At 42.5% G+C, this 14,495-nt stretch overlaps 1 protein-coding gene across 1 annotated transcript in view; it reads left to right on the forward strand.

Annotated features, from left to right (window-relative positions):
• The first annotated feature begins 279 nt into the window (after nucleotides 1-279).
• FGFRL1 (fibroblast growth factor receptor-like 1) overlaps nucleotides 280-14,495 on the forward strand; it is a 91,364-nt gene continuing 77,148 nt past the window's right edge. The window contains exons 1-2 of the mRNA XM_009882561.1: nucleotides 280-286; nucleotides 2,971-3,243. Coding sequence (XP_009880863.1) covers nucleotides 280-286; nucleotides 2,971-3,243 — 280 coding nt within the window. The remainder of the gene's footprint in view (nucleotides 287-2,970; nucleotides 3,244-14,495) is intronic.

The following is a 14,495-nucleotide window of genomic DNA, read 5'->3' on the forward strand; positions in this document are numbered from 1 at the left end:
GCCAAAGTGTATCTTGACTTGAAAAGCATTCATCCGTCACTCTTGCAGTCCCAAGGAAGGGCTGTGCAGATATGTAGTGAAATAAGACCCAATGGATGCCTGTACATTAGGAAGAGAGACAGAGATCTGTGATGATATCAACATTTTATTCTTGCTGTAGCCATCTACAGGAGGTCCAGCTATCGTTGGCTTGCCAGGGTCTCTGAAGCCACTGGTGTATGCAAAGGCACTGATTCCAGAGAGAGAGTAGCACTTGCACAGGAAGTTATTAACGCAAAGATGATAGGTAATGTAATAAAACATGAATATTTACAGCACCAAATGAACAGAAGCAAGGTTTTAGCATCTATGTCCTGAGGCTGTACCTCACTGAGAAGTGCATGCAGCTGTGTCTGGCAAGATTCAGAGCAGGAAAAAGAGTGGGGGGAAATTTTTATTCCTCAACTCGAGAAAGTCGCTGGAGGGGCTAATGAAGGGCTGCGGAGGACTGTGGTGGTGTTTTTCTTCTCAGGCAGAAAGGCTTCAAGAAACACACCCTTTTCTAAATGTCATAAAGGTCTGCGAATAGATCCTGTGACAGACAGTGATCCAACAATTCCTCAGAACGAAAGGTCAATCAAAGGAAAATGGCATTTAGGAGGACCAAGCTTACCGCTGACCCAAACATGTGACAGATCCAGAGGCAACTCTGGTGCTATCAGGAGAGCTTGTGCAGTCTGCCCCAGTGAGGCACATGACGTGATTGGGAAACTATCTGATTCCTCCAGGTCTCAAAATTCATCAGGAGTCAACCTGAATGTTGGAAGGAAAGGGATTTTGAAGGAGCTAGAGCAGGTTTCCAAGTTGGGAGGAGGGAGCTCCCTCTCCGCTGTCCCTGCTTGCCCTGCACCAAACATTTTTCCCCAGCACTAATTATAGAACTGTTTTTGCCATTTGAATATGCATGGAGTAGTATCCTGGCTCACAAGTAGATTGCAATGAATTTACTCTTAAAGTTTGACTTGGTTTGGTAGGGCTCTTGGTCAGAACAGACCTCTCCAAGGACCAACCCAGAATTTCAACAAGGCTGTGGATTTGTCTTCACGGTTCTGCTCCTTTACACTGAGTGATGTGCTGCACCATGTAGGGAAATGTAGCGGAATTTGGGGATGGATACTCACATGGTGTTGATGAATTCTGCTTTTTCAAAGCCAACATGCACATCCCCGCCTGATGAGTAGATTCCCTCTTTAGAAGATTCAGCTATGTAGCTTGTGTCAGTTCAGTGTTCAAAGGATCTTGGGGTTTTCTCTCCATCCACAGAGCTGGTTGGAGATCTCCCAGGGTGAAGAACATTAACAGTGTGGTTTGTAGTGCTCGAAATACCTGGACAGACAGGATTTCTCATGGCGTTTTTGCCCATTCCCTTGGAGTATGGGAGGGCACCATCGCATCTGAGACACTCTCCCACAGGTGTCTGCAGACTGCGACTGACTTTTTCAGAATAAGCACTCTCAAGATCCCCCCTTTAGGTCTTCAGCAGTTCATCAGAATCTGAGTGTGTCTAAGACACATTGATTTAACCAAGCTCTTAGTTAAACTAATTAATGAATTTCAAGATAGTTCATGACTCTTTTCTCAGCTTAAGCAGCACTTCTGTTCACCAGCAAAGCTGCGAAATTCATGGGTGCGATTCAACATGAGTAACTGCAACAGCAACTCTGTAGTCATTCATGAGCTGGACTGTGTGTATTGCCTTAGTCATGCTGGGGAAAATTCAGGCAAACATTGGAATAATAGGAATTAGTCATGAGGAAGTGCAAATATGACCTCTGTAGCTTATACCATGTGGGTCCAATCCTGCAAAACACTAGGAACAGGAATAAAATATGAGGGAACAATTCCAAATCCCACAAACATCTTGTGGGTTTTGGGTGCAACTCAGCATTAGCAATCCTTAGCAAAACATTTTGTCCTTATGCAAGAGCAGGACACTTATTATTACACCCATTAATAGACTATTCTGGGAAGAGCATTACTATTGCAGTTTGTGAAGGGAACTTCTCCAATTAATGAAAAGGCAGATTCAGGAAAAAGACTCTCTACTTCAACTTTTCAGAGCCTTGGGAAGAATTTCTGGTTTGAAATCAGCTACAGGACCATTCCCACTGTTTGAGTCTTTACCACTTCTTTTTTCTAAGTGTTGGTCTGTCCAAGTGCATCCTGTTATCATGTGGCAAACAGTGTGTTCGCTCTGTGGCATTCCAGGGACACTCTGTTTTGCATGAAATTATCACCTTTACAAAGAACAAACACTTGTCAGTCGGGTCAAACCACCAGGGTTGCCAAGGCAATTTATAAAAATATCCTCTTTTGGACTATAAGCAGTGCTAACATATCAGGCGATGCTGTATCATTCGGTGAAGTGCTACCCAATGAATGCTTTATGTCCGACAACTGCAGGCTTATGCATCTCAGATAAAGCCCATCTGGTGACTATTAAAGGGAATTACTGTACATACAACATGAAAGGATTTTAACTTTTTGAGGGGGGCAGTGTTTTGTTTTAAGTACCAGTGCTGTTAGTAATTTTGCCTCCAGGATAGGTGTTAAGTTTAAAACAACTACAGTTGCTTTACCAAATACAGCTGAACAGTTTGTGTAATGGACCTCTTCCTTGCTGTAAGGTGAGGGTGCTTCGGAAAAGCAAAAGAGTCTCAGAACCAGGTTTTCCTGGTGGGTTTTCAGGAGATGGTGATGATGGCAAGGCTACAGCTTCAGGTCTTGCACAAACCAGTATCTCTGTTGTTGTATCCCTCTGTAATTGCCTGCATTTTTTAGCCTTGGTTGTAAGTGATTTTTGCTAAGCACTTTTCACTATATCTCTGTATAGCAGTCAATGTAGTGCCCTGTTTGATGACTGAACTTTAAATCTGTGCTATATCACTGGCAAAAGCAATAACAGCTGTTCCTCTCTCTGTTCTGTCTTAGGTCCCCCAAGGATTGCTGATAAAGTGATTCACCGTCAGTCCGTGAGGCTAGGGAGGACCATCAAGCTCCTGTGCCCAGTGGAGGGTGACCCCCCGCCTCTCACCATGTGGATGAAGGATGGACGCACTATCCACAGTGGCTGGACGAGGTTCCGAATCCTTCAGCAAGGGCTGAAAATCAAGGAGGTGGAAAGCGAAGACGCGGGAACCTACATTTGCAAAGCCACCAATGGCTTCGGCAGCACCAATGTAAACTACACCCTCATCGTGATTGGTGAGTAGAGCTGGAGAAAAGCCAAGCCTCACCTTGCTTTGGGGGGAGAGAGCGAGCTGATTTCTGTGTAGCTGTCAGTGATTGCAGATTTGCTTTGCTAATCATTTACTGACCTCCACTCTTAACTGGCCCTTTTCAGTGTTTGAGGATTGCCAGAGCTGGCAATGTTGCTGCACATCTTCTGCTGCAGCCGGCTGCAGGCAGATAAGATTACTCAGTGCCAAAGGTTACAAATAAACAGAAATGATGCAATAGTCACTAGGGTTCACATCACAATGAATTCCACGCAGGAAAGGCTGCGCGATAAGGAGAGGTCACACTGATCTTTATGTTTGCTGTTGGAACAGGATAGTTCTCAAAACAAATGTTAAGGCACCCATATAAAAACGCACAGCTGGAAGATCCATGTACTGAGCTTTTGCAAAGCATGGTGTCTTCAGGCACGATAATATTTAGATTGGAACAAAGCTCAGAGCTGGCATATGACCCAGGGATGCTCAATTCCTGAAAAATCCCCTTGGTGGAGGCAGGATTGAAAAAGCTTCAGATGCCGTCTTGGTGACCATGGGTTCTCTGGCTGTGCTTTTGACAGTTTCAAAGGGCTTGCTTGGCCTGGTGATGGGATTTTGGGGTCATCTGCTGGGCTGAGCATTCCTGAAGGCCCCCAGAGACACTTCTCTGGGTAATCAGAGATTCTTCTGCTGTGGCTGCCGCAGAAATATGGTCATTGCTCCTTGTTTGAAAAAAAAAGGGAAAGAGCTGGAGGAAATTTGGCATGCTGGAGGATGCTGAGGAAGCAAAGGGGAGGATTACAAAGCAGGGGGTGAGATCAGGTATCTTACTCACCCTATTGCCTGATCAGCACCCCCAGTATCTGGTCTACAAAGTTCTGTTTCTCTCAGATAGTGGAAGTGAGGACAGAGTTTAGGGCAGATTGCCACTGTATACTGGTTGGCACTTGGCCGTTTTCCTTCTATTTCTTCTTCTTCACCTTCACAGTAGGAGGGCTGCTGTGGACTCAGGGCATGTAGCAAACACTTGGTGCTGCTTGATGGAGGATTATCACCCGATAACAGGATGATTCTTGGAGAATGCACTTTGCTGCAGAGCCAGTATGGGAGAGAGACCAGAATGTAAATGTCTTATCAGGAAAGAGATGCTTAGGTGAGGGAAACCCTCTTGCTATATGACTCCTGTAGCATCAGTGGGATAAAGCCAGAAAAGCCACCTTACAGTTTACATAATCTGCAGATTTGGTTTTCCTCATTCACCCCTTTTCTATCCACATTCACCCATCTTTCTTTGCTACACTGAGCAAAAAGGCTGAAGTGGAAACAGTCTATAGAGAGTCATGTCTATACAGACTCCTTTTGGACACGCTTTCCAGACTCTTTGGTGTGGAGAAAGGAATGCTATAGGAGCCTGCTTCAGTCCTGCTTGTGCTTTTGCAGTATGTGGAGGTTGCCAAAGTCTTTGATCCTCTGTGTCATCCAGTATCTTCTATAGAGCTCAGGGCGCAAGCCAGCTCCCTTTATTCAATGCAAAGAGGCATCGAGGCATCTGTGAATCAAAGAAGTCTCTGACTATTCTTGGTAGCAGAACAGAAACAAATGAAAGGGAAAAGCCAGGAGGCACAGGCTAAAAGTTGGACTAGAATTCAGGAAAGATTGAGGCAAACACTCCAATCCAGTTGCTCAGGAAAATTGGATTATCAAATTTAATTGTGTTAAGAACAATAGTGTTCATTATATTTGGCACTGAAAAGCCCTGGGCACAAACTCTAGTTATTTGGAGCCTCATCGGGCAGCTATGGAAGGAAATGGCAAGCTCCCACTGGCCTCTGTGGGTGTGAGATTGAGCCCTATGCAAACAAATATTGATCACCAAGTGCCAAGAAAAGGGTAACTTTAAACTAAACGTGTGGCAGACATATGGGCTGAGTTATTGTTCATCTCCATGCATCCTTGTTCTAATGCTGGCCAAAACTAGTATTTCTTAGACTCTTTGCACCTTCCTTCCTTGTCTTGCAGTGTACCCTTGTGCATTGTTGTTGCTTAGACCGTTTTTGACAGATTACTTATGTCCCTCATCTCCAGTGATACAGATGTGTTCACGTTTCCAGCCAATTGCTTTTCACTAGAACAATTTCCCCTGAAAACAAATGTTCCCCTAGTGCCTTTCTTGCCAAGGTCTGCAAGTAAACACAAGGTATCACTGGCTTGTTCTTTCAAAGTATCCAAACATGTAATGCATTGGCCAGATGCTCGTGTTCATCTTGGTGAAAATGCTTTTGGTTGAGAGCAAATCAATTCTTTGTTGATTTTTTGAGAAGGAGGCAGTGTTTTAAGACCAACTGCATGTCAGTTTTGAGCATGAAGATCAAATTGATGGAGCTGTTTTGTTTGTGCTCCGGAAAGCACAAACTTCATTAGGCAGAGTGGCCTTTTCAACCATATGGCCTCTCTATTCTCCCACTCCTTCAAAGAAGAAAAAGCCCTCTTATTCCAGCTTTACTGCTGACACCAAACATGTAAAACCATGCAGGTGTCAGACATGGGTAAGGTGGTTAAGATATTAAATCTAGAATAGCATCAAATGATTCATTAAATGTTGGGACTTGAAAAAATAAAATCAATTTTGACATGAAAACAATCTGGGAATTTAAGCAGTAATATCTGGAATCTCTACAGTAGCTTATTGAAAGATTTTGGAGTTATGCTATATGCTTTAGCTGAGCTCTACCACACCACTGGCAAGTGAGGAACTGTCACACCTGTGTTATATACATGTACACTGCAGCAGGATAAGGTGATGGTTTACCCAAGGCCCTACAGAGAGCTGAGACTAAAATTCAGCTGTCTTCAACCACTCTGCCTGCACTCAGTGCTATATAACTCCTGTTAATCTTAACTCTTATTAGTATCTATATTCCATCAGAGTGTAAAGAACCAACAGAAATCTGTGACATTGCACAAAGGAATGAAGAAGGGCATTGGATCTCCCAACATCAGTGAGTGCAGGCAGACACGGCAGAGGTAAGCTGCCTTGTCTATGTTGCAGTTTGATCTCTGTGAGATGTAATAACTTTGGTATAAGCCTGTTTGAATGAAGCTTTGCGGCTTTCGTGACAGATCTTGCTTGCAACTAGCCAACTCAGTGCACGAGCAAAGCAAACGTAGGTCTGCCTCTACATGTCTGGTAGACACACCTACGCGTTGCCTGGCTGGAGGACTTCTCAGTCTGTAAGTGCAGATGAGACAGATTACTGTGATTTTACAGATGGTAACTGAGGCAAAGAGAGACCAGGTGATTAGTCCAAGACCGCATAAAATATGAGCTGTGGCTCAGAGTTGAGTCTAAACCTCTTAAATCTCAGCCTAAAAGACTATTCCTCCTTCATAACACTTGGTAAAATCTTTACTTCCTAATTTAGCGTCTTCCTGCTGCTGTGTTGGAAGGGAGTCTTCTCTCCTTCTAGGTTTTTGATCTTGCTTCTCAGACAAAGGTTTTGCCAACCCAGATGGTAGCAATTGATTTCTGTCCTGCTTATTTCTCGATCTTCTCAGACTGCAAGGCCTGGATCCCAAAGATCCAAGGAATCCTGCTCTAATAGACTCCTGTGTGAAATGTAAGCCAGTAAAAGCAGATAACCAATATAAGTCAAAACTACAATTTCCTTTCCTAGCCAGCCTTAATAGTTTTTGTGGCTTACCACAAGATTTGGGATGCCAATTACACTGCAGACAGATTTACAAATGCTGGAAGAGGAACTTCTCTTTAATCAGTGTTAAATCAGCATTGCAGTTATTAAGTACAATGGTTCCTTATTGTAGAGAATTATCTATAGCTCATCAAAACAAATGTGCTGTACCTTCCCAAGAAGTTATTTGCCCATGAGAATTTTATCTTTAAGGTTTTTTCCCAGCTGAATCAATTCATAAGAGCTGATTTATAACCTACAGGTGTGAAAAGTGACTTTATTTTATTTCTAGATGCTTGGTTGAAACCTGCAGTTTCTTTACTGCAGAATAAAACTTCCTTGCCAGTGTGCTCTAAAAGGAAGCCTAAGGCCAAAGAGGAAGAAACAAAATGTTGAATAGCTGCTCATTATTTGAAAACTGTCCACCTTGTATGCTGCATGGAGGTATGTTTTGCAGAAAAAAAAAAAAAAAAAAAAAAAGCATGTGATAGTGTAACTGAAGCCTGTATCAAGCTGTGGCCAGCCTGGAAAAACTGTGAGGTTGCACATATGGAGCCAACGCACGATCCAGCCGTTGGGCCCTCATGGGAAATCTTAGCCCGAATGGGTGAGATTTGCCTGACTTATAAATAACTGAAAACAAAGTCTTCTAACAAGGAAGTGCTGGACAACCTCCATTACCATCTCTTTCTGCAATAATAAACAGTATCACTTGTTCCAGAAGTCTGGTCATTCTGTGAAGGGAAAATTGTTGGTGAACAGCTGTAGGAAGGACTATTAGTAAATATTTATGCTGTAGCATAATGACCTCTTTCACTAATGCACAACACAGACGACTTTTCACTTTCAGAGCTGTTATGGGCCAAATCCTGCAAGGTGTGCCAGCATGGCAACATGCGGGGCTATTGCTACAGGTGCTGCCCGTAAATACTTCCTCTTGCATCAGTTGCTCAACCAAGTGATGAAAGATCAAACTGTCTCTATTTTTGCATCTGCATGCATGTTTCTTGTTACTTTCTGTAGCAAAGAAAAAGGAAGCAGCAGCAAGAGTGGGGTTTAGGGTTGTCTCTGTACTGTAGATTTCTTGCTTCACTTGCAGTCTGTGCATTGCCAAAGACATATCTTGCTTGGGTGCATCTCAGCACACCATCAAAAAAGATGAACAGTTAAGTCCAAAGAACAGCTGCTGCAGTGTTTCTCTTTCTTGCCCCATATCTCTGCTGTAATTGTTTCTCCTCTTCTTTGGGTTTCTTTGGAGGAAGATTTTGGTGAAGAAACTATCATCCATCCAGTTCGTGCCCTGCTTGGGTGTATGGCCCTCTGAGCAACCAAGCCACTTGGCCCCATTTTAGCTGCCGAGTGATAAAATCTTGATGCAGAGAGCAGGGGGAAGAGTGCACCTTGTTGTCTTAAACCTCTGATGGGCTGTTTGAGCTACATCTTGTTTTCAAAGAAATCAAATTTACTATTAAATGTCTGCTGTCTGTCTGTTGCAATTGATTGCTTGAGAATCTTCCCTGACATCAGAAGAGTTTTCTTTAAAGTAGCTTTTTCCTGAGCTGCTATTTTATGCTTTTTTACAGCTTGTCTAGAGAGAGCTCTCTTTGATAACAGGCATGTGTGAAAAATTTGCATTAAAATAACCTTTTTTTTAAACAGTCAGCATAAGTATCCTGAAAAAAAACACCATGGCAATGTCTGAATAGATATTTATTCTAATGTGCTTTTTTCTGCTCATAGTAGTAGAAAATACTGTGTGAAAAAAAAGTCAAGTACAGTAAAATATGGTTTGCATTACAGTTCTCCAATGAAGTCATCAATCCGTGTCTCAGAACTCATTTATAGTGCAAAAGCTGAGAAAACATTTGTAGCCCAGAGTCAGGTGCCACCAGCCATTTTGGAAAAGCATGACAAATTCATTGATGTTTAGGTTTTGGCCTCTTAATAAACTCTGGGGACCAGAGAGAGATGTGCTCAGCAAGAAGACTTGAATCAACATTGAGTCAGCAATGTGTGCACCAAGGGACTGCTAGCGCTAAGCAAAAACTGAAATGAGTCAACGCTTAAAAAAAGAAAGAAAAGGTGCAGTAGTTGCATTTGAGAACAAGGTGGTGTGGCTTGTGCTGGTCGTGGTATGGAGTTAGCAGTCTGTCTATAGTGCATTTACTTCAACATGAAGTGTGAAAGGCAGCCCATCCAGCATGGGACCGTTAACACAATCACGGGGCATATAATCATGACTAATGAAGATTAGTCAGTTGTTATATGAAAATGAAGAATTCCTTGTGACAATAAACAGTAACAAAGTTCTCATGTTTAATTTGTTAAGGCCCCAATCCGGCAGCTGGATCTACGTTGGTGGCCTCCTGTGCATACACAGTGTGATTAACACCAGATGAGGATCTGGCCATAGTCACTGATGCTTAGTAATGGTTATGTTGCTAATTAAAGCTCAGATTGTTTTTGGCCTTTGGGAGCTGAGTAGAAAAGGGGAGCCTTAGTTTACTACTCAAGGCTCAGCAGTTGCAATCCTTGCACAAGGACTTCTTGTCAGCAAGTGGTGCGGTGTCACTGGGTCACAGTAACCCCTTTGTGGAGATGCAGGTTGGGCTTTGGTTCGTAACAAGACCTGTCTTAGTGGTGTTGCCAAGTGAGGAGGTCCTGCATGTCAGTCTGTGGTAAGACACTGTCAATCTGCATGAACTGATCCCATTTGACTAGAGGAGTCAGTGAAATGCTCAGTACATGAAATATGAGTATTTTCATGTTTCAGTGCAAACTCATAGTTAAACACTGTTCACTTGGAAATGAAGCTCCTTTTCCACTGGAAGTGACTCATCATTGACTAATGATGCCCTCACCCAAGCAAAGGCTCTTCCTTCTGAATGTTTATGAGTGTAGGCATACAGACACACACCCTGACCAAACTCGGTGTTGCTCAGGGACAGCAGAAGCATGTTGAAAGAAATCTAAAAGCAATCAGGTATTCCTATCTGCTGAATTTCAGTGGTGCTTCATTTCCTATGCATTTGGGGAATCCCTCTCAGAGTTCAACAAACTCCCTGTACCCATGTGCAGCGTTTTGAGTCCTGGAAAATGTCCACTGTCCTGTGAGAGGAAAGGACGAGAGAGAATTACTACTAAATGAAAAGATGACTATTCCTGGATTGCTGCAGAAATACGATTTCACTAGTTTTAGTCATTTTGGTGAGTGCTACTAGATTGATGTCACAACAGCCCATAATAGTTTGTTCTTGAAAAGCTCTTTCTCCATAAAGAGGTGATGATGTGAGTGCCAGTATTAGCTGTGACTATCCTAAAAATGACTGATCAAAAACGTAGCGACAAGCGATTTGACTGATGGCTCTTGGTGAATGGGTGTAAAAGGCTGGAAAATATCACAACCGGGCAGCAGTCTTGTTTCTTCCAAGTCCAGATCTATAATGTAACTCAGTGCTAATGCTGTATAATGTCCACAGTTTTTACAAGATCTTTGTTAGGTTTTATTAGTTTCATTTGATTTTATAACAAACTTTACAGTATGCTTATCAATACATCATGTTCTGGCTAACAAAAGCCTCACTGTTTTGGGTAGATTTCTTTTTTCCCTTCGTGAAGCTGTAACATAGAAGCCAAGTTAAGAAGGTGACAACACCTGTTCACAATTTAAAGGAAATGAAAAGATTTTTTTCCATGGATGTAAGCATGAAATTCATACATATATGTATGGATATATAATTTTCCCCCATACTCCATCCTGTGGTAGATTGTGGCAAACCAGAGCTGCAGCCAGTGTAAATTCGAGGCATGCAGGACATATGGATGCATTTAGTCCGCAATCCTTTGCAGATGCTTTGGAGTGTGTAGCTGCTGCTAACCCATGCAAATAGCAAACTGCAGCTCTGTTTGCTGCACGAATATTGTTTGGAAATGAAAGCAATACACAATGCCAGGCAGGCTGATGTTAAAAGTGTGTTTGATCTGAGCAATTTATGGCTTCCTTCTTTTAAATGATATTAATAGAATTAGCCTCTGATCCCAGCAAGTTTGCGGCATACATGTCAGCTTTTTCCCGTCAGTATGTCTGAGGATAAAAACATCTTTTGCCTCTGACTTTATTAATCAGAGTTGTCTTTGTTGCAATCCTTCATACAGCCAATGGCCAGAATTTCAGCCCGTGTTGACAGAGCAATGCTGATGTGCACAGCTGCTAATTTGGCCACGTCTGTGGATCTCTAATGCTTAGAAATAGCTGCATTTGTAAAGCCAAGGCAGTCCCTGGTCCAAGCAGGTGATATGTATGTGTATGGAAAGCAGGTATGCAGAAGGTGGTCTAGATTACCAGTCAAGGTCTGCTGTGACTTCAGAATAGTAGTTAAGAGCCTTTTAATTGATAGGGCCCCAAGTAATGAGAAGCCATGCTGCTAACTGCAGACCTGGTCATCAACAGTTTTGAGATATCTACCATCTTGCCAACCGTGCAAGATGACCACCTTGCCCAAGTAGCAGGATCTTTCTGTTAACTTTCCTACAAGTCTTACGAGGAACGACTGAGGGAACTGGGGTTGTCTAGCCTGGCGAAGAGGAGGCTGAGGGGAGACCTTATCCCTCTCTACAACTACCTGAAAGGAGGTTGTAGAGAGGTGGGGGCTGACCTCTTCTCTCTGGTGACAAGTGATAGGACAAGAGGAAATGGGTTCAAGTTATGTCAGGGGAGGTTTAGATTGGATAACAGGAAACATTTTTTCACTGAAAGGGTTATTAAACATTGGAATAGGCTGCCCAGGGAGGTGGTGGATTTGCCATCCCTGGAGGTGTTTAAAAAAAGGGTAGATGTGGTACTTAGGGACATGGTTTAGAAGTGGTTTTGTCAGGGTAGGTTAATGGTTGGACTTGATGATCTTAAAGGTCCCTTCCAACCTCAGCAATTCTATGATTCTATGAACTACTACTGTCCTCCCCTTTTCCTGACAGTGTATCCTTGGTACCTGTGCTCCATCCCTCTTCTTCTTGCCAAAGGCAAGTGAAGGACTTATCGTGGCCTCATTGGACTCAGAGGACCACTGAAGCTGGGTAAAGGTTCACAGACACAGTGTCTCTAGGAGGTCTCTGCCAGAGAGTGCTGTGCCCCATTCACTAGTGCCATCATACAGCCCTGCTGGCCCCAGTTTGCTCAGTAAATGCCACTGATAGTGTTTTTTAGCCAAATTTTAGCCCCTTTGGTATCAGTTAACTCAGAAAATGTACAAAAGGCACAGTGTATAATATTTATTATAGAAAGAACAGCACCAAGTTGGCTAGTTTATAAGGTGTAGCTTGAATGTTGATTTTGGAGACTCTCTCTTTATGTGTAAACGCACATATACACCATCAATCGCTCACATGCTGCCTCTTGATCCATACATGTAGGTATGTTGCCTGTTAAAATGTATGGTTGTTGAGGAGGTGTATTTTTACACTCCTGTAGGGTCTGGTTCTCTACCTTTCCTGTGCTGTCTTTGGCATCCACATTAAGAAAAAGACGAAGAAAAGGGAAAAAAAAAAAAGCCCAACAAAACTGCTGGCAATTACTGTATAAACCTATTTTTAAATCCAATTTATTTTTGTTTGATGAGAGAAAGAACATATTCTGTGTTGTGCTTGATGAATAATATCATTGTGCTAGAACTCTTTGATTCGTCTTACTTTATAATAACGTGGGTTTCATAGTCAGAAGACCTGAGTGTTTACATTATACACTTTTGGCAATAAATTTGGAAAAGAAGAGAAAAAAAGCACTAATCCCAGGAGTTCTGAAACCTACACTCCTTCTTAAACGTACCCTGTTAAAGACATTAAGTCCCTTGCAAACATCCATCTATCAGCAGTTGAGAGTTTGTAAAAGGCGTACTTTGTTCTGAACTCCCTGCCCTACTGATTATGCACAGTTCTTTTATTTTGTGAATAGGATGACGACCCCTTAGCCTGGTAATGATGACAGATTTATGTATTTTAACACCCAGACGCTGCTGTATTTGTTAAGGGCTGCCAGATTCCAGCAGTGCTGCAACTGTAGTTTATTTTCATTGTCAGTTTGTGCTGCTTTTTAAGGTGTTCTGCAGCCACTGGAAGCAGTGCCGCTGCTGCTCTCAGAGGTTGAGATGTCAGGATGTTAAGAGCATAAGCCACCATACTTGGACTGTTTCCACTCATAAAATGTCAGTTTTACTCTGGTCGCGCTGATGGCGTGGAACCTGCTCCTAGCACTGAAGCCAAGGAGAAGAGGGGAGAAGTAAAACCCCTCGGAGCAGTAAAAGGAATCAGATAACGTAGAATTTATCCCTTCACTTTCTACTCCCATGATGTATTTTGCAGCTCTCAAATTAATGTTTTAAAAAGAACCTTCTTTTAATGTGCAGTAAAAGTGAAGAACATAAACATACCTTGCAAGCTTAGCTGTTAAAGCACTGTATGGGTCAACACACCAGTCCTCTACGCAATGCATCTGTCTGTGATTTCTTTGGGGTTGTTTTAAATTGCTGCAAGTGGCAGCACAATAGGGAGACAAACAGTAAGAACAATGCTGTTGTTTAATAACAAGCTAAATTATTAACAGGCCTGTACAGAAAACATGTCATGTAAATTAAAAGGAAGCAAATTATTTTATTTTCCATTGCAATGATCCAGTGCAACAAAGGCAGTCGATGTCTTTCTTCTTTTCTTCTTTTCTTTCATCTTGAGCAAGATACGTGTGTTGCTCTGTGTGTACGTAATTTTCTTACCGACACACAAAGGTTATAGGGCAAAAAATGTAGAATATGAATGGTTTTCTGATCTCTTCATGCCAACCAAGCCACTAAATCTGAGTTTATCACACAAGTGAAATGATGCATGGGACTTTTATTACCTCCTTTTTCTTTTTTTTTCCACTTCCAATTCATTGTTTCCCTGAAAAATGTTGTCAAGTCAGTTGAACTATTGAGTTGAGTCAGTTTTCTGTTTGATTGTCAACAAAGTGCTTTGAAATATTTGGGATTGAATCCTCCATCGCAAACTATTTTGATTTGGAAAAAGCATCGCCACCAAATTCTTTGTTGAGTTTTCTTTGCTCCAATATTAGATGTTTCTCCTCTTAAAGATAAACCATATGAGTTAGCATGTTGGTTTTGCATTGGATTTTTCAAGCTAGAATAAATTATGATGACCTTTCTGCTGAAGTAAACAAGGATCTTCATCTCACCTTTGTTGAACATGCAGCCAGCAGGAGAGAGAAGAGCTGGTGACAGTTCTCCTCGTTCACTGGCAGGGAATTTGGGAAAGGAGCTGGAGCCACCTCAGATGTGGGCTGGGATTCACAGACCTGCCTGCTGCTCTGTCCAGAGCAATCCCAGGAATCACATGGAGGAGAGTGATGGCGCCTCCCCAATTCTCGGCATAGCCCAGTGTTTGTGCTCTGTTTGCAGTGTCTCCTGACAACTGCAAGCCCACTGCAGTTTCTCCTGGTAGCCCTCGCATGTGCTTTGGCAGGAGAAACTCCAGCCCAGGAGAAAGTTGTGGGAATTTGACATCAAGA

Source organism: Charadrius vociferus, unplaced genomic scaffold (genome assembly GCF_000708025.1).
Source record: "Charadrius vociferus isolate BGI_N301 unplaced genomic scaffold, ASM70802v2 scaffold213, whole genome shotgun sequence".
Taxonomy (NCBI): Eukaryota; Metazoa; Chordata; class Aves; order Charadriiformes; family Charadriidae; genus Charadrius; species Charadrius vociferus.